General features: G+C 34.4%; 2 protein-coding genes and 1 long non-coding RNA gene across 3 annotated transcripts; 2 read left to right on the top strand and 1 right to left on the bottom strand.

The window, feature by feature from the left end:
• Positions 1-4,421: 4,421 nt before the first annotated feature.
• Positions 4,422-5,687, bottom strand: LOC122282387. The gene is made up of 2 exons (XR_006230403.1): positions 5,214-5,687; positions 4,422-5,074 (listed from the first exon to the last, which is right to left on the bottom strand). It is a non-coding gene; the product is annotated as an uncharacterized LOC122282387 (long non-coding RNA).
• A 3,070-nt stretch (positions 5,688-8,757) lies between these two features.
• Positions 8,758-9,315, top strand: LOC122300931. The gene has a single exon (XM_043111932.1). It carries the CDS (start codon positions 8,758-8,760, stop codon positions 9,313-9,315), a length of 558 nt encoding a protein of 185 aa, XP_042967866.1.
• Positions 9,316-11,389: 2,074 nt separating this feature from the next.
• On the top strand, positions 11,390-12,725 carry LOC122282379 (dynein light chain 1, cytoplasmic). The gene is made up of 2 exons (XM_043094336.1): positions 11,390-11,807; positions 12,144-12,725. Exons 1-2 carry the CDS (start codon positions 11,670-11,672, stop codon positions 12,294-12,296), a joined length of 291 nt encoding a protein of 96 aa, XP_042950270.1. The 5' UTR covers positions 11,390-11,669; the 3' UTR covers positions 12,297-12,725.
• The last annotated feature ends 8,733 nt before the right edge of the window (positions 12,726-21,458 follow it).

Genomic DNA, 21,458 nt, shown 5'->3' with positions numbered 1-21,458 from the left:
ATTTTTTTTAAAAAATGAGGTTAACGGTTTAATGTTGATGAATTCTCCACTAACTGTGTTATTTACAAGAACTCCAGAAGAGTACAACTCCAGAAGAGTAGTGATGAGCAGAAAGATCCAGTTGTGATTATTTTATCAACATGGATCAAGTCCACAGTTAGTTGGATGTACAGATGTGAGTTATCTTTCAGATACACACAAGAAGATCATTGCAATTCATGAGAAGAAAGTTGAAATTGATATCAAGAAGGTACAGTCAAGTAAAAGTCTGGCAGATTTATTCACTAAAGCATTACCAACTGCAACATTTAAGAAGATTATGTAGAACATTGGAATGCGGAAGTTTGAAGACCTTTTATCATGCACTTTTCAGAGGAAGTAATGTCTTGAAGACTTGTGATGATTGTACTCTTTTTCCTTCGCTAAGGTTTTATCCCACTGGGTTTTCCTTTGCAAGGTTTTAATGAGGCAATCCTAAAGCACTCGGGGATACACATGAATACTGTACTCTTTTTCCTTCGCTATTGATTTTTTCCCACATGGTTTTTCCTTGACAAGGTTTTAACGAGGCATATTTTTTAAATATGGTCATCCAAAAGGGGAAGTATTATAAACTATCTTGAATTGTATGACCATATTTAGCTAACTGTCAAACGCATAGTGTTAGTCGTCAAATGCATAGTGCTAGTCGTCAAACGCATAGTGCTAGTTGTCAAATGCATAGTGCTAGTCGTCAAACGCATAGTGCTAGTTTTCAAAAGCATGGTCTCCTTTGTACTCCTATATATATCGCTGTATCCTTTAAGGAATTCATAAGTTTTATAACCTCTCCGAGTTCTATCTCTTTCTCTCTCCTTTTAAAGTTTTATAACAATTTTACTTTATTTTAGTTGTGTTCATTGCGGTAGTTGGAATCCTGTATTTTTACTTACCTTTTATTGGTCTCCTACTTTTCGATGTCCTAATCCCTTTTAATATAAAAAAAAATGGTGTTTATATTTTATAATAATTATTTTACTTATTTACATGATTGTTGATAATATCTTATCGCATATTTATCCTAAATTCTAGATGTGATTTAGTATTAAAGTTTTTGTATTGTTTCTCTTGAATTAAATACTTATGATCGTGTATTCAATTTTTTAGTTGCATGCAATAGTTCAATGTAAAAAAAATTAATGCCATGAATTGTTTTTGGATTATTTGATTGCATGCTATTATTGTTGCTTCTTTCGTCTTAGATTATGTATTTACCTTAGAACAAATTAAGAAGAAAAATGAGCGAACCAACACACCTGTCTTTTTTTTTTTTATAATATATTTATTCATGTTTTTTTGGAAGAAAAACCTCTACATCTTTAAAATAAAATGACTTTTTTTTTTTAATATTATCAACACTCTAATATTAATAATCCTCAAGATTGATTGATAATAAATTCCGTGAAAAAAATTTAATTATAAGACTCATATATATATATGGTAACATGAAAATTAGGATTTTTGGTGATTAAAACGGCGTCATTTTGGATTTGAAATGGGGCAGGGCGGGCTGGGTTTGCTTGTGTCTAAAACGATGACGTTTTAGTTCTTGGATTATTGGGCTTGATGGCTGATTCCAGGCCTAGAAGAATTTGGCCCATTTTTTTTTTTTTCAAATGAAAAAAAAATAACACACATTGTTATATGTTTGTTTACTTAGCTACTAGTACATAGTTCATTTAAATTTTTTAAGTTAGTATATGAATTTTACATAAAATTGTATCAAGAATTTAAAATATAAAAAAAATAAAATTTACATTGTTGTGAAATGTTATTTGTTTTAATTTATACATTAATAATTATTACAAATTTAATAATAATGTTTATAAAAAAGTTTGAATTTACTACTGTTCTATGGAAAAATAGAAAAAATGATGAGTGAGTTCGAGCTGGCTGTGCGATAGGTGAAAATGGAAAAACAAAAAAAATTACAAACGGGCTAGATTGGAATATAGAACAAAATTAAAAAAAAATAGTTTAAAAAAATTTTGATCAATAGATGTTATTACAAATAATCACGACATACAATAATGTTAGACGGAAAATATTGTTCCTATAATATTCATATTTATATATATAGTATATAAAAAAAAATTAGCGTTTCCAATGCTTTTCATTTTTGTGGTTCTTTTATAGCCTTTTATTTGTTTTTATGTTCTCTCTTATATGTTTTATTAAAAATAGTATTGATAATAAACTTCATTTAATGTATAATGCCAAGATAAGCTCAACATTATCTCTGCCGAATCTATAAGTTAAGTTACGTTATAAATATTCTAATCTCTTTTTATTAAACTTTTCATTTTTATTATTATATTTTTAAATAGAACACTGACTTGTATATAAAGTTTATATTTATTTTTTTATTTTTAAATTTATATAAACTTCTTAGTGTTATAATTATAATACTTAAATAGGATGTTAACTTGTATGTAAAGTTTTTATTTATTTTATTTATTTCTATCATTTAGCTATATATACCGTGCATATTGCCTTTAGCATATATATATATATATATATAAAGGCTAGGCATACCGATATTTGGGTCTTGATAATTTTTTTTTTTTAACTTAGTAATTAAAAAAGTATTTTTTTAATGATAATACTGTGATATTATGATTTTTTAAATAATATTTAAGAATATAAAAAAAGTAATGAATAAAATAAAAAATATAAATAAATAAATAAAAACACAAACAAACAAACTTTTTGCTCTTCTCGGGACAATTTTAGATCTCATGCTACATCCTCGGCTCTATAAAAAAACAAAAAAAACTACGATAACAAAAATCACAAAGACTTAGTTGGATTTCTAGAAGCGTGCTGCTATATATAGCCGTTAAGTGCGGGTAATTCTTCCCCATCGTTACCGGCCAAAGACGGATGAACACATGACCACAAAGTCAGTCAATAATAGCTTTAGAAATGGGTTTGTTTGTTGTAAATTCAACCCAGATTAGTCATTAACATGTCAAATATGTAGATATAAATATATATATATATATATATATATGTGGGTGGGGTAAGCAAAGCAAAGCGATCTACAGGACAACAACAAAAACAAAAAATGGGCATAAAAAATGTTGTTTCTCTTCCTCTCTGCCTCCCTATGATCTCAATTGTTCTATTTTGTGTGTTGATTTCAACCCAACATTGTGCAGCGGCAACTGCAAACCAGAATGGCGAGTCGTTGATAAAGAAAACATGCAAACAGACAGAGTTTCCGGATGTTTGCAGCTCAACTTTGGAGTCAGATCCTCGGAGCTCAAACGCAGTAGATGTGAGGGGACTATCCAGGATAGGTTTGGAGCTGGTGTTTACAAAAGGTGAAGAAACAGTAAAAGTAGCCCACGACCTAGTGATCCAGATAGGTATTGGTTATGACACTTGGGCACGCCGGGCGGGATGCATGAGTTCCTATAATTTGAGCATCCATAATGTTAAGGAGAAGGGTCTCCCCAATTTTGACGCCAAGAGGTATAAGGATGCCTATCAAATTCTGGAAAATGCTTGGACGGAAATACATTATTGCAGTACGCTTAACGTGCCGGAGCTTGCTGAAAGGAATACGATCATGACAAAGTTTCTCACTGCTTTGAAGACCATTCTCCATCTCCTCTTCTAAGTGTTGGCGCCTTACTTTCCAGCTAGCTAACTTGCGACTACTATTGCTAGCTAGCTCCACATCATCATGTCCTGTTAATTTTATCAATAACATTATAATAAATTTTATTATTCTACTTTATTATTTGTTAATTTCATCCTTCATTTCTTTCTTGTCTTTTTCTGTTATTTCTTTGGTATATAACTTATATTATTTAAGAGTAGTGCTACAATTAAAGCAAAGTTGAGATGAAAGAATTTATCTTTCATCTTTTCTGCCATCACTTTAAAGTTCCCAAGCAAAGTTGAAGTTCATTATGATCCATAATACGTGCCTAACAGGATTCTTCATTTTTTTTTTCCTGACCACGTGGCACGTAACTAACCAAATATTGAAACTGTCTAAATCCTTAGAATATGCTATCTTCCATTGCCAAACAATTATTTAGACTCTGGTCTTCTACTGAATCTAGCAATTGCAACCAATATGAATAATCAGAACATATTCTCTTCCGAAAACTAAGCTGGCAGTCAATTTGTTTAAAACAAAAAAAATGCTTTATCTTACGAATTGACGGCTAGCATTTTGGATTTATCACTCATTACAATTTTCTAAGATGCCCATCGAATTAAATTCGTTTTTGCTGTTGATTGCTACTTTGACGATTTTGAAACCTTGGCTGTTTCCCCAATTAGATTGGTCGCTTTTGAAACTTATCATGATTACAACGCCATAAACCGTATTCATCATCATCAGAGACAAATCCACGAACCAAGCGTGAAAAGAACATAATTGCCACAATGTTTATATCCTTCATTATCACGCTTCAAATTTCCTAATGAGACTACTAATTATATGATAAAGACTAGTTTGAGTTAAATACCCGACAGCAAATAAGGGAACTTGGCATACCTTTATGGTAATGTCCGCCTTGTATGGCCGGCTAGCTCCCCATATAATCAAGCAAAACGTAGTGAACAAGAGCACAAAACCAAACAAGGCAATTAAAGCCTGAAACCGCCTTGTCATGTAGTTCATCGTAAGCTCCTTCTTCCACGATCACATTAAACTCGGGCCACCCCTTGTCATTCCTCTTCCTGGCTCCTTTTCTCCCCGAGGACGACGGGAAAATCCCGGAAAACCGGCTGGCCGAGGAGTTCCTCGAGTGGCGCCGGAAAAACGGGTGAGAAGGGGACTCCATAGGGCTGTTGTTGTAGATTGGAGTGGCCTGCAAAGAAGAGGACTTGTCGCCATCGTGAGAGTCCCTTGAAGGGCTCTGTACATAGTATACAGGGCGCTTGGGGGACCTTGAAGGTGACGACGGAGCTAAGCTGGTGATATCAGACTCGGATTTTGCCGAAAGCATCCTTGCTTAAGAGTGACAGTAGCTGTTGAATTTGAAAGCTTCAGTTCATATGCTTGCTCAGCTTCCTGGAGGGGGAAAAAAAAAAAAAAAAAACACAATTAATCTTCAATACCCAGTATTTTTTCTGAAATTATGGACGTCGCTTTCCGAAGGAGGATGTAGTACAAAGGGAAAAGAAAAGGAAAATGTTTACTTCAAAATTACCTAATCAGAAAGAAATGCCGAATGGGTATCCCAGAAAATAGCTGCGAACAGAGAATACAGTGGCAAATGATTGAATTTCATAGGAAAACTGATAACTTTGTTGAATGGTAATGGTGAAGGCAGTACATACGCTCTTGCCGGCTGTAGCCAATGGTGATGAAGATTGTATCAGTATCACGGTCACATGCAATATAGCTCACGGTCACTGTCGCTCTTCACTCTTCCTCTGTGCTATTCTAATGTTTCTGTCTCTTTCTCTCACTCTTCTCTGCATGAAAGCAGAGAGAGATTTATCCTTGACGACCAATGAGGAAAAGCTAAGCACGTTAATCTTTGTGGATCAAAAGGATTAAGGGGATAAATAAACGAATATCCTAGCCTCGGCTCCGAGCCTAGTTAACCAAACCTCCAGGGAAAGGCTGGCAGGTTCGGGAATGTGTCGGCAGCCAGCAATAATAATGTAGATTGAGGCTGCAAGAGCCACCGCTGGGCTCCCGCTAAGCTTATAATTTTTATTTTTATTTTTACATTATTTTTTAATATTTTTTAATATTTAAAAAACATAAAAAAATTCATAATAATATTAAATAATTTTTCTTAATTATTAAAAATAAAAAAATAAAAAAAATATCTAGCAGCAATATCTCTCAGCGGGAGTAGATAAAAAAATATATCATATTTTCCAAAAGCCATTTATTAATTAAGTAATTAATTTTCCAACGGGTGTTAGACATACTACCTAATCTAGATTCGTCAATAGTCACCACCATCTTTTTTTCCATTTTTTATTTTTCTTCCATTTTCAAGGATATATATAATTAAGCTGTTATATTTTAATTATTTATTCATTTTATTAACCCAATATCTTTCTTGGGACCCATACATCTTTCCAGTGTGGTGTGAGATGATTGTAACATTTCTCCTTCTTATTTTATCTTTCACTTAAATAACTAAAGGCAGAATTATTGGGCTTTATATGGGCCCACTTGTCAACTCCTCTTGGGTCTCAATGTTCTGAGGGCCCAAACTCCCATGACCCAACACCCATCACGAACCGAAGACGAAAAGCATTCATGTGAGAAATTAAGGTCCCGATTCGTTACTTAATTAAGAGGAAATGACATATCTTAAATAGTAATTAATAAAATATTAATATAATATAATTTTTTAATATTAATTTTATATTAAAATTTAAAAAATTTGAATTATTTATTATATTTTGTACGAAAATTTGAAAAAATTATAATGATTAGATGAAGATAAGATGAAATGAAATTACTTGATTTTGGATAATAAAATTTTAGATGAAAAGCATAAAAAATGCTAGGCCTACCGACATTTGGGTCCCCTTAATTTTTTTTCTTTTTACTTAATAATTAAAAAAGTATTTTTTAGTGATAACATTGTGATATTATGATTTTTTAAAAAAAAATTATTTGAGAATAGAAAAAAATAATAAATAAATAAATTATTTAAAAAAAAAAACAAACAAACAAACTTTTTGCTCTTCTCGGGACAATTTTGGATCTCATGCTACATCCTCGGCTCTATAAAAAAACAAAAAAAAAAAACTACGATAACAAAAATCACAAAGACTTAGTTGGATTTCTAGAAGCGTGCTACTATATATAGCTGTTAAGTGCGGGTAATTCTTCCCCACCGTTACCAGCCGAAGACAGATGAACACATGACCACAAAGTCGGTCAATAATAACTTTAGAAATGGGTTTGTTTCTTGTAAATTCAACCCAGATTAGTTATTAGGAAAAATATGGTTATAAGTATAACTGTGTACTAATCTGTGCATCAATATAATGTGATTGATCAAAAAATATATTTTATTAAAAATAATATTAGTTTAAATTTTAAGTATAAATGAATCAGTATTGATACATAAATTAGTACGCGACTGTACTTATATATAGAAAAACTCTAATCATTAACATGTCAAATATGTAGATATATATACAGCCTGCAGGATAGCCAATGATTCGCCAACATCGGTTGCGGGAATGACCATTTCTGCCACACTCGGTGCATCTCAGAGGAGTTTTGGTGGATCCAGCGGACTGGGCAGCAAGCCAGCAAGGATTGAAGCTTCCAATGGTGGTGGCCGAGCATAGAGAAGGCGTTGCTAGTCTTCCTGAAAAAGAATAGAAAAATTTTTGGTGATGGGGGGTAGAGTTTCCATGGCTAGGATTTGGGTTCTGAGTTGGAAAAAAGAATCATTGAGGCCAAGCAAAAATTGATAAACTCTTTCATCTTCAACTTGTTTTTGCAACTTTTTGAGATCGTTGCTTTTCTGTAGACGACTGAGTTCATCCCAAAGTTGTTTTATTTGGTTGTAATAGTCATGGATAGAGTGGGTTTATTGTTGCAGGGAAGCTAATTCTCATTTGAGATGATAAATACGAGCGTTGTTGCCATGGCAAAAACGTGACTGGAGATCAAGCTACACTTCTCGGGGGTCGATATGGAATTCAAGGGAATTAGCAATGGAGGGACTAATGGAATTTAGAACCATATCTTTTGGTTTGGTTCCATTGAGTATAATCGGTAGAGGTGGGTTCGGGTGGTTTGAGAGTACCATCAACAAAACTGAGTTTGTTTTTGGCGTTAAGAGCATGGGTTATGACTTTTTGCCATTTTGGGAAATTATCCCCTATAAGTAGGCCAAAGACAAGAATGAGGCTTGGGGAGTCTGAAAGGTGAAGAAGATAGGGAGAGGAAGATGGGTTTGAAGGAGAGGCCATTGGGGCTTGAGAAAAAGGACCGGCTTAGGCTCTGATACCATGTTAAGAAAAACAATCTGTTTGTATTTCACTGAATTGAGATTATACAATGGAAGAATAATCAAATAAATAGATACAAAGTTTTGGCTATCTATGGAAACTAATTTCCTAAAATCAAGATAATGCTGATTTGGAAGTAATTGATGATTGTTCTGATTTTGTACAATGGTGATTTTGTCAATAAATATGTAGATATATATATATATATATATATATATCAAATATGGAAATAAGTTACAAATACAATTTTATGACTAATTGACTAATTTCCTAAAATCAAGATAATGCTAATTTGGAAGTAATTGATGATTGTTCTGATTTTGTGCAATGATGATTCTGTCAATAAGTATATAGATATATATATATATATATATATATATATCAAATATGGAAATAAGTTACAAATACAATTCTATGACTAATTGACTAATTTCCTAAAATCAAGATAATGCTGATTTGGAAGTAATAGATGATTGTTCTAATTTTGTGCAATGGTGATTCTGTCAATAAATATGTAGATATATATATATATATCAAATATGGAAATAAGTTACAAATACAATTCTATGACTAATTGACTAATTTTCTAAAATCAAGATAATGCTGATTTGGAAATAATTGATGATTATTCTGATTTTGTGCAATGGTGATTCTGTCAATAAATATGTAGATATATATGTGTGTGTGTGTGTGTGTGTGTGGGTGGGGTAAGCAAAGCAAAGTGATCTACAGGACAACAACAAAAACAACAAAATGGGCATAAAAAATGTTGTTTCTCTTCCTCTCCGCCTCCCTATAATCTCAATTGTTCTATTTTGTGTTTTGATTTCAACCCAACATTGTGTAGCGGCAACTGCAAACCAGAATGGCGAGTCGCTGATAAACAAAACATGCAAACAGACACAATTTCCGGATGTTTGCAGCTCAACTTTGGAGTCAGATCCTCGGAGCTCAAATGCAGTAGATGTGAGGGGACTATCCAGGATAGGTTTGGAGCTGGTGTTTACAAAAGGTGAAGAAACAGTAAAGGTTGCCCACGACCTGGCGATGCAGAGAGGTATTAGTTATGACACTTGGGCACGCCGGTTGGGATGCATGATGTCCTATAATTTGAGCATCCATAATGTTAAGGAGAAGGGTCTCCCCAATTTTGACGCCAGGAGGTATAAGGATGCTTATCAAATTCTGGAAAATGCTTGGACGGAAATAAATTATTGCAGTACGCTTAACGTGCCAGAGCTTGCTGAAAGGAATACGATGATGACAAAGTTTCTCACTGCTTTGAAGACCATTCTCCATCTCCTCTTCTAATTGTTGGCGCCTTACTTTCCAGCTAGCTAACTTGCGACTACTATTGCTAGCTAGCTCCACATCGTCATGTCATGTTAATTTTATCAATAACATTATAATAAATTTTATTATTCTACTTGATTATTTGTTAATTTCATCCTTCATTTCTTTTATTGTCTTTTTCTGTTATTTCTTTGGTATATATCTTATATTATTTAAGAGCAGTGTTACAATTATAATTTTTTTTTATAAAAATAAGTTTATGTAATTATATATAATATAATAAAAATAATTTTATAATCAGATATAAATATATTAAATCAATTTAATTTATAAATTTAAACGCGCGTACAAATTGGAGTAAAGAATGGGGCTTGGTCTTGCAGCGGTAAGTTTACGACACGTGTGTCGGTCCCAAAAGAATTTGCAAGAAGAGTAATTGTGTTGGGTCCGAGACTGAGAGGAATATGAAAACCTAAAGCACATGAATCACATGATATTCTGTCGGACTGAACTGACTTTTATGCATGGGTGAGCGATGAATGTTGAGTTTGGCCCCAAAAAGATTGAGGCCGAGTCAGGATTCTAATACCAATTAAACACGCCCTTCGACAGGTTAGACGTTTGGAAACGGAATATTTTCTTGAAAATTATAGTGCAGTCTGTTTAGCTTCCAGTTTAAAAAAGGGTATGCTATGTTTATAAAAAAATTATATGAAAATAATTTTATAAATTAATTATATAGTTTTATATTATTTATTAGATTTATTTTATAATAAAAATAATTTTATAATCTAACAAATTACATCAAATAATATTAATTAATAAAATTATTTTTATATAATCTCTTTCTAGTCTGGTGGCTAGAGTATTTCCTTAGAAAAATACCAATTATGCTAAATTTAAATGGCTTCAGCTTAATTGAATATTTCGATCCATGAGTTTTAATTATTATATAAAATATTGCTACATGATATAGCACATGTTATCCTTACAGAAAAACCTTGAGACCCATTGGGTGTGAAATTAGTTTTCACACCAGCTAATCACGAATTGTCACGTAGGCATTCCAACAAAATTTCAACTGGACCCGTATATGGTAAATTTCCTCTCATTCTTTCTCTCCCTCTCCCTCCCTCATCTGCATTCAATCAGTGTCCACAGAGTCATTCCAACAACGAATGCCTCTGTGAAACTTCATGATTGGCCACCCGACCGACCTGAAGCGCCACTCTTCTTATATTTTAACAAAGTTTGGGTTTTAATCCCTCCATCTAACAAAAGTAACAAAATCACCAATCTTTGTATAAAGATACTCCTTTCGTCCAACATGAATAATCCAGGTCTCTTTTATGTGAAATTTTTTTAAAGGTTAAACTTTTAATTTTTTTAAAAATTATATATATAAATAGATTGTTCATTTTGATTGAGTAATACTAAATATAATTATAGAATGTATAATCACGTATATTTTTTTAAATAATGAAATTATTATTAAAAAAATTATGTGAATTTTAAATTTATCTATTTAAAAAATATATATATACATCTATATGAAAGTATATGCACCTAAAATATCGTAGTAGATATTTTATATTTACATCAAGGAGACAAGGTTGGGGCCTTCGTTCGGCTCAAACTCGAAGCCTAATTTGATATTTTACCTTAAATTACGAAATTCGGGTCAGGTGCAACCCCGGTATTTTCAGTCTGGGTTGCAGGCCTAGATATTTATTCGCCTTCCTCCTACAATCACTCCAAAATCATTAATATAAAAAGAGAAAAAATCAGTGTCATTTGACAAGTAGTTGGAATAACAAATATAATCTAAATTTGACTGTAGATACTTAAAATAAAAAAATAACAGACTAAAACCAGCTTAATATTCCAACCTTAGCACCATCAATTTTGACTAATTATGTAAAAAAAATTCCAGCTTATTATGATGGGGTTTCAATTTTAGCCTCACCAGTCGTCAGCTTTGCCTGTCATCGTTATCCAATTGACCAGGACCCTTGCTGAGCGAGAGAGAGAGAGAGGGAAGCATCACGATCCGCATATAATAAGGTTAAATAAAAAGACACAAAAAAAGATGGACTCCGTGCCAGCTTAAAATTGCATCCTATAATGATTCCTTTACACTTGGAAGATAGATAGGTCCCATGTTCTCTGGGTTTTTATCCTTTTATTTCTTCTCAAAGCACCGGTTCGTTTCTTCTATCTACATGTTTGGTTCACTTTAGACCTCGCAAAACATATTGAGATCGAGAGAATCTTTCTGGGTTTTGAAGATAAGAGCTACATAAGTCTCATCCTACCTGGGTTTTTTTTTTTTTTTTTTCCCTTTGAGAGAGAGAGGGAGAGAGGAGAGAAAGATGTTGGAAGGAAAAGCTATGGTGGAAGACACAGACATGCCAGTGAAGATGCAGGTCCAAGCAATGGCTTCTGCTTCTCAAGCTTTGGATCTCTACGATGTCATTGACTGCAGATCCATTGCTGCCCACATAAAAAAGGTTCCTTCCCCCCCCCCCCCCCCCTCTCAAATACATGTTAAGAAATTAGAACCTTCATTTTCTTTGTTCTTTTTATTCTTTACTTATTTCTCTCTTTCGTTTTTTTCTTTTTTTGCGTAAAAAGTACAAAGTTACATGAAATAAACTAAACTATGATCTTTTTTGGTACTCGGAATAAACATTTTTTGGTACCAAATGAAGGAAAAACAAGGAAGAAAAGGGAAATGGAAATATAGAGAGGAAAATTAAACAAAAAAGAGAGACGTAGAGATGTTTCTGTACTTTATTTTATCTGATTACTTCTAGAGACTAAATCTGTAGTTCTATGAATGGCAGGATTTTGACAAGAGGTTTGGGGGTGGATGGCAGTGCGTGGTGGGTTCGAATTTTGGGTGTTTCTTCACTCATTCAAAAGGAACTTTCATCTACTTTAAGCTGGAGACTCTCAATTTCCTCATCTTCAAAGGGGCTGCTTCCTCCTCTCCATGATGCTAAGGCAGTGCAAGTGCTTGGTTGTAAAAAAACGTTGGACAGAAAGGCCGAAGATGAAAAAAAAGTGCATCGCATTTTTCCATGCCCCTTTTTCTAGAATGTTGTAAAATAAGACGGATAAAGGCAGAACATGGGGGGGATTTTTGGATCATCCCGTCGTCTAGGGCCATGTGGTGCTTGTTGGGGCATTTCGTAATGTCCCAGTATTGTACATAGCGTAGTTGTCAACGATGTTTATCCTTTTTTTTGGAAAATCTATCCATTTCCCAACTCGTCGATGCACTGTTTGGTGGCGAAATGGGCAAAATGAAAGGATAGAAATGATGTGTATTGTGAATTATTCAAAATTTATTACGTCGACGAAGAATGTTTTTCTCTTCGTGGTAGGAATATAATGCGGGCGACTTTAGGTCGGTATTATTTGAAGTTGGTTCTGTATATAAATTCTCGAACTCACGGGCAATAGACACGTTACCTCAGTTTGATAAAACGTACGTTATAAAAGCTAGAGGATTGTATAGGCAAAAAATAGAACGAGAGTCAAAATTCTCTCCAGCGTTTCGCTTTCAACCAAAACTCACTCAAAGATCTCGTCTTCTCCGCTCTCCTCACTCCCTCCTCTCATCTTGATCGGGCTAGTCTAAAAATTATGCAGGGTTTTTTTTTTTTTTCTAATTCTGTTTTCCGTCCATAAAAAGGGGAAGTGTTGATTTGTTACTTTTTGAAGCTCAACGATCTCTATTACGCCCATTGTGGATTCTCCAATCGCCAATCCTTTAAAAGGTCGAAGAATATTGTCAGAGGGAGGGCGTGCGAGTCACACGCGTGCATTGAGAAGCACATGTTGCCACCATGCGCGGCATTTTTGAGGCCAGAGACATCAGATTCTTCATATCCGATCGACCTTCAGACTGGCACGTGTCCCCTATGTGCTGCCATAGTCCCTAACCTTCATCCTCTGGTGATTTGGTGGATTTCATGTTTGCTGTCTATCTATGTTTTCAATTCTCCTAACCAATGATTATGGAAAAAAATAATGAAAGTCTCTGCTGGTCTAGACCAGTAAAATGCAGTACAAATATCTTTACTGTAACTTTCAGTAGTAGTATTACAATCTGTTTATTAGATTGTATTAAAATCACATTAAGTGGCTTCTCTTTGTAGAAAATGGGTGGGGGCAGTGTCATTGACCCTATGTTCATTTTTTTTTTTAATGTTGTATTAACTAGAGGTGAAAAAAAAATCAGTGAACTAGTACTAGATCGAATCGGTGGGTTTAGTTTTAAATCAATTCGGTTTAATACTAATTTTATTTTTTTTAAAACCGATCGAAATTGATCTAATTCCAATTTTTCTTTTCCGATTTTTATATAAAATATCTTTTATATGACTTTTTATATTATATATCATTTATATATAATATATAAAATAATTTTGAATTATATGCTAAATTACTATTTTTTTTTTTTATAACTACATTGCACTTTATTCAAATAAGCAAATATCAAAACATTACAAAGATAAATCTACCCACATAGCTTGGGAAATACACTATGGGATTGAATCCTACCAAATAACTATATCAGTGAGATTCAATGCATCTCGGGTCAAAGCATGAGCCACTCCATTTGCTTCCCTCCCTTTATGTTGCACTTTCCATGATGGATGTATGCTAAGTAATGACTTGATATCTTGAACTAGACTTCCCCACAAAGTTGATGAGAAATCCTCTTTTTACAGTTCCTGAACAACAAGTAAGGCATCTGTTTCAATTTGTAAATCTGAAATGCCTAAAGAAATGTACAACTGCAAACCTCTTAACATAGCAATTAACTCAATTTCCATTGGATCTTCAAGTGTATCTTCTGGTTTACTAGCTACAAACAAGACTTGTCCTCTATTATCTCTTAAAATCACTCCAATACGAAACCAGCATTGATCACTAAAGAGGGCTTCATCCACATTAAGTTTTAGCACACCCGAAGGAGGTGGTTTCCATCTACATCTATACCTTAGTCCAACTTTCAATGCCTCTGCAGCTGCCTTATGCTCCTGATATAAAGATAATGCATGCTTTATGACTTGGTCTGGTGTCAAAAAATGTTCTTCATACATCCACTGATTTCGCCTATACCAGAAGCCCCATGCCATCAGAAAAAGCTTCTCCAACTCACCCTCAGATTTTCTTCTTATAATAGAAAGAACAAGTTGTAGAAAATCCACCTTCTGAGTAGATGCTTTGAGAGATGGAAAAAGTTGCAGCCAACAATCAATAATAAAAGGGCAATAAACCAGTGCATGGTTAACATCTTCCTCTTCTTCTTGACACCAAATGCAACTGTCGTCTTCAATTAACTTTCAACCTTTCAAATTTTTGAGAGTATGAAGTATATTCTTACACACCCTCCATGCAAATACTTTAATTCTATGAGGTACATGAAGTTTCCAAATGTTCTTCCATATCAGTTTTTGATCTGCAGCTGTTGAACTCTCTGCATCCTGTCTTTTTGCTCCAATTTAGTGAAAAAAGTATATGCACTTTTGACACTATATATTCCACTCTTCTCATGTGTCCCATACAAGTGTGTCTACCACATTTTCAGAAGGGATTCTGATACTAAGCACCTTAGTAGCCTCTTGAACTGGTAGCAAACTTCTTACCTTGTCAATGTCTCAGCTTCTTTGATCATTTTGCATCAGGTAAGCCACTGGATATTCACTTAGAGGTCCTAAGTCAAATAGAGTAGGTATTAGCTTATGATTTGGAAGCCAATAATCAGACCAAATTTTTATTGACAAACCATTTCCAACACGCCACCTACATCCTTGAAGTAAATTGCTTTTTGCTTCCCAAATACCTCTCCAAACATAAGAAGGGGCACCCCCAAAAGAAGAGTTTTGAAAACTAGATGAAGGGAAATATCTTGCGTTAAAAACCTTATGGAGGAGTAAGTTTTCATTAGACAAAATCCTCCACCCCTACTTTGCTAGTAGAGTTTTGTTGAAAGTATGTAAATTTCTAAAACCCATCCCACCTTCAAGTTTTGGACTGCACATTTTATGCCAACTCACCCAACATAGCTTCCCTTATTTTTTTCTCTATCCCCACCAAAAATTTTCCATTATACCCTCTAACTTAGAACATAGAGACTTAGGTAGTTTAAAGCAACTCATTGTGTAGATAGGAATTGAAAGAGCCACTGCCTTCAACAAAATTTCTTTCCCTCCTTGAGACAGTAGTTTTTCTTTCCATCATTGCAACTTTGACCCAACTCTGTGCTTTGAAATTGAGAAAACTTGATATTTCCCTCTTCCAACCATAGGTGGAAGGCCTAAGTACTTTTCATATTGTTGGTAATGTTGAACACCCCAAAACTGCATAATTTCCTCCCTTTGAGAAGGTGGTACATTGTGACTGAACACCATAAAGGTTTTTTCTCGATTGATTTTCTGACCTGAAGCTTGCTCATAGATGCAACCTATGTTGAAGTGTTAAACAAGTTTGCAAGTTAGCTTTACAGAATATTACACTATCATTTGCAAACAACAGATGGTTCAACTTAGGGGCCCCTTTACATACCCTAATACCTTCTATTTGTTGATATGTATTTGCCTGATCTAACAAAGATATAAGGCCTTTTGTGCATAGCAGGAAAAGATAGGATGAAATAGGATCCCCTTGCCTCAATTCACGAAAAGGGACAATATGACCTTTAGGCTCTCCATTCACTAAAACTGAAAATGATATAGACTTGACACAAAGCATGATCAATTTCATCCATTTCTCACTAAAGCCCATCTTCTTCATCACTTCTTCAAGAAAAGATCATTTAATTCTGTCATAAGCCTTACTCATATCCAACTTCAAAGATATAAATCCATCTCTTCCACTTCTTTTCCTTCTCAGAAAGTGTACTACCTCATAAGCAACTAACACATTGTCAGTTATTAATCTTCCAAGAACAAAAGCTGTTTGAGAGGGAGAAATGATAGAGGGCAGGATCCTCTTAAGTCTATTTTCTAGTACCTTGGATATTAGCTTATAGATCACATTACAGAGGTTGATTGGCCTATAGTCAGATACTAATTCAGACTTTTTTTTTTCTTTGGGACTAGAGTTATAAAAGTGTGATTAATATTATTAGGAAAATGGCTAGAATTAAGAGCAAAAAGAACTGCATCCGTAACATCTTGACCCACAATAGACCAGGAAATCTGATAAAAAATTGGAGCCATGCCATCTCGACCAGGTACCTTTGTAGGGTGCATCTCATCAAGAGCTCTTTTCACTTCCTCTTGTGTAAAGCTAGAATCAAGATTCTCCACCATGGCTGGGGTTATTCTGCCTGTTAGTCCTTGTAAAAACTCCATATTTCCAGAAACATTAGCAGCTTTGAAAAGATTATTGAAGTACTAAATAATAACTTCATCTCTAGCATCATTTGTCTGCCACTCCCCATTTGAGTCCTTAATTCCATTTATCCAATTATTTTGCTTTCTCTGAGATGTGTTATGATGGAAGAATTTTGAGTTTTTATCTCGTTGAGCAAGCCATAAAGCCTTAGATCTTTGTCTCCACATAGTTTCATTTCTTTGTAGCCATTTCTAAACCTCATCTCTTGCTTCTTGCAGCTTCTGTTTGTCATGAGAAAAAGGATCCATCTGGTGAGCCAGTTGCAATTTCTCCTGTGCCACTCTAAGACTTCTCTGCACATGTCCAAAACTTGATTTATTCCACACTGTTAGCTTCTCTTCACAGTGTTGAATCTTCTTCATCACAGTGCTCAATTCTCTCCTACCATTGACTCCCCTCCAAGCCTTTTGAATAATCTGTTTACAATCAGGAGCTTCAACCCACATGGCCTCAAAACGAAGTAATCTTCTCACCACCTGCCTTTGAACTCTTTTAGTCAACTTCAATATTATATGCACATGATCAGAATATGCCACAATAACATGGAACATAGTGGGCATTGGGTAGAAAGAATGCCACTTAAAATTTGAAAAGAACCTGTCTAGCCTCTCACTTATAGTTTGTCCCTCTTCTCTTTTGTTACACCAAGTGAAAGGAATTCCTTCAAAGCCTAGATCATGTAATTGACATTCCTTAATAACATCTCTAAAAGCCTTCATCTGACTATTAGATCTAACTCTACCCCCACTCTTTTCATTATTGCTCATAATCTCATTAAAATCTCCTATTATCAACCACCCCTTGTCATTAGGGACTTTTATAGATCTCAACAAATCCCATGACTCATGTCTCTTACTTACATCTGGTTGGCTATACAAACCAGTCAACCACCAAGACTCACTGTTCTCCCCTTCCTCAGTAACCTTTGCATGCACATGGAATTTTGAAAAGTTTTGTACTTCTACTTTAAAGTGTTTCTCCAGTAAAGAGCTATCCCACCACTCCTACATTCACAACTTACTGCTAAACAACCATAGAACCCCAACCTGAACTTTAACTTTTCCATAACTTTTGCATGAAGTCTTGTTTCTTGAAGAAACAAGAACTCAGGAGCTTGTTTTCTGACTAGGTCAGAAAGGATTTGAATTCCCAATGGGTTCCCAAGCCCACGGGAATTCCAACTTATAATACTCATTTGTTTCGGCATGGTTGGTGTACAGCCTCTGCCGATACCAAATCATTTGTATCCCCCCCCCCCCTCTTGTTTACTCTTCTTAATGCAAACACCTTCATCACTAGAAAAGGATAGTAAATTTACTTCCCTTCTTACCACCTGCACTAGCTTTGCGTCCTGAAATCTCCTCCACATTTCATTTCTTCTTTGATTCATCAACAGTAGAATGCTATCTTGCTTTCTCCTTCCAAGTACTTCTAGTATTTCTGCCTTGCTTCTGGGCAACATGTAGGGGTGAGTTTGAATTCCTAGTACCTTGGGCTTGAAAAATTAGGCCTTGCCTCGTTTGTCTTTCCACATGCCCAGTAAAAGGCCCAGCAGTAGGCCCATAGGATGGTCTAGCAACAAGCCCATCATATAGACCAACAATAGTTTCCTTAGGCCCCTCAGAACTCTTAAGCACCAACCCCTCCACATCATTACCAGTCAATGAAGGATCATTAGTAGCCGTTACATCAAAACAATCAGTTACTGCTTTGCTATTTAAATTCTCAGTAACAGCAGTTGAACTTATGGCTGAATTCAGTATCTCCTCATTAATAGAGGAGCCATTACTCTTCTTCTCCATCGGGGCAACAACTGCACCGTGACTCTCCCTCTCTATGTGAGCAGCTTCACCGTGACTTTGACTCTCCACCTGAGCAGCTTCACCTTGACTCCTCACCTGAGTAGCTTCATCAGATGTCACCATGTCCTACTCCTCCCTAGTACTAGTGAATATCTTCTTGCTATACTCGTTTGATGAATCCCACTTCTTTTTAGAACTGGAAGCAGCCCTTAATCATGCACCAAATTGAGGAGAAGAATCTGTCTTAATTTGGCATTCAATATTCTCATGAATAATTCAACCACAGGTAAAGCAAAAACATGGAAGCTTTTCATATTGCATTTAACTCCAGACTTTTACTCCATTCAGAATACAAGTCCTGTCTCTAGCAAGAGGTTTCTTCATATCAATCAAAATCTTCACTCGTAAACTACTACCCCACCCTACATTATCATCATTGATGAAGCGCTAAAATTGCATGATTAAGTTACTTAAGCGAACAAATTGTTTAATAAAAAATGATTTAAGTATTTAATTATGCAATAGATCACATTACTTGAGTCAATTGATAAATTCTACTATTTTGGTGCTTAAAAAGATTTATAATGCAATTGTTTCACATGAAAATAAATATTTCATTTTTATTCCTCTCATAATAGGGATAGTTTGGGCAATACACAACATCATTCAAGTGTGAATGCACACATGCAAACCAAACATTCGGACAACCAACATGCAGAAAAACAGCAGCAGAAAAATCCTTCAAAGCAGCAGACAATCACGCTGAAAAAAAATCACATGTACAGCAGCCTTCGGTCAAACATGCAACACACATGGACAGCACTCATACAACATTGCAGAAAAGCCGGACAGCAAGAAATCACATGGGCTGCCTTTACTTTTCAAACTTGTTTTATACGGGAGTTTTCGGTTTGGTACAGAAGGTTTCCAAGTTCAAAAGGATTCCTGGACAGCAGCACATGGGTTGACCAATTCTCTCTGAAATGTGTACGCATGCGGGACAAAAGATGGAAGGCCGCCCAGCATGGAGTTTATAGACGGAAGACAAATTCAACAACTGTTCTGCAAGCTGTTCTGATCCCATGCTGACACACGCTGAACATGCAGCAATTATGCTTTTCCTTATGGACGGATGTGAGAGGCAACAGGCCTTGGGGCTTCTTTGCTACTTACATGCACGAAGGCGAGGGGTTATTTTCGGTTTTTTGAAGTAAAAGCTGGGGATGCAACTGTGCAAGGCTGCAACGGGTCTTTGACGAACTAGAAGGAGCTTTTGGACTTACCCTCCAGAGGCGGCGAAACACAAGGGGGATTTCTTTTCTTGGTTCTTGATAGTGATAGGCTTGGTGGGGCAGTGCTTTTCTGAAGAGAGAGGAGTTTTTTTTTTGGGTGATTTTTCTTTCCCTTTCTTTCCTTTTTCGTTGAGGGAGTTGTTAGTTCTCGGATGGAGGGCAGTTTTAGTGGGGCTTGTTGTTCTTTTTGTTCTTTTCATTTACGCTGGAGCTGCAGACATTAGACCTTAAGGTAGGCTGGTTTTCATTTATTGTATTGCTTTTACATTGAGACCTCATGAACTAGACGGCTTGGGCTGCTCTCATTCGGTCATTTTTATTTTACTTACTTTAAGTTTTGGTTTCAACTTGTTATTTTTATTCTTCTACCTTTATTTTCATACAACAATTTGAAATATTAGAGTTTATCATTTTTAGACATTTTGTTAATTTAGAAATGATAGACTAGAATTTTAGCTTGGGATTCAATGAGTAGCTCATGACTGTTTGGGGTTGGATTTTCTCCAAGATTATAGAATTTTAAATGATTAACTTGATAGATTATATTTCATTTTACCTATGGGAATGATTAAAATTCTATGTTCTTGAACTTGATCAGTCGTAGACATGAAGGCACGATTGATGCTTGAACTTGTAACAAGACTTTGATAGCTTTCTTGCACTTTTACACTTGATATAAAATCTGTCAAGCACCTTGATTATACTGAAAAAGTGTGCTTATTGTTTATTTAACCGATCATAATCTCTTGAAATGAGAAAATAGTTGAGAGAAGATGAACTTAGAGGTAAAACCAATTTCAAATTAGAAATGGGCGAAAATTGCATCCCAAGTGTTTGTTTTATTGCTTCTTGCAAGTTTAATTCAACTTCTACACTTTTTCCTTAAATCTCTTAGTTTTGGATAATTTTAGAAACATAGATTCATATTTATTTTCATCTCTTGTACTCGATACCTCTTTTACGTAAAAAAAAAAATGCCACAAACGCTTTGATAACCCATTGTCCCTGTAGAATATGATCCTGGACTTATCCTTGATACAACTTGACACTTCTACACTTGGAAGCACATTCGAAACCGAGTCAATCATCCACATCTACTTCTTGGAGTTCACCAATTGAACTACCCAATCTCTCACCAACCTCCCTATTAATTAATATAACATTAAGTTTTAAAATTCTACATAAATAAATATATATTATCACTATAGTCTATAATATTAGTAGTTATACTCATACTATATCAGTATATATTATAATATATTACTATAATCTATAATACAATTATAATATATTATAATATATAGTATATATTATATATAATATATAGGAAAAATCATTTTGTAGGATATGAAAATGAAAACATGCAGTGTATGTATATATATCCTTGATTTGAATTCAAATTTTGTATTTTAGAGGATATGGTTGTTGGAAGTTATTGAATATTATAAAAAATTAATTAATTAATTAAAAAATAAAAATTAATTAAAGAAATATCAATTATAAAAAATAATAATATTTTATTATTATAAAAAATATGATAGCTAATTCAATATAGATTTTAGTTTTGAGTGATTAGTTAAAAGTAAAAAAATTAGATATTTTTCAAATTTTAAAAATTAGAATAACTAATCCAATACAATGCTCTTACATC

This window comes from Carya illinoinensis, chromosome 1, assembly GCF_018687715.1.
Source record: "Carya illinoinensis cultivar Pawnee chromosome 1, C.illinoinensisPawnee_v1, whole genome shotgun sequence".
In the NCBI taxonomy this organism is placed as follows: Eukaryota; Viridiplantae; Streptophyta; class Magnoliopsida; order Fagales; family Juglandaceae; genus Carya; species Carya illinoinensis.
This window is presented reverse-complemented; position numbering and strand designations above follow the sequence as displayed.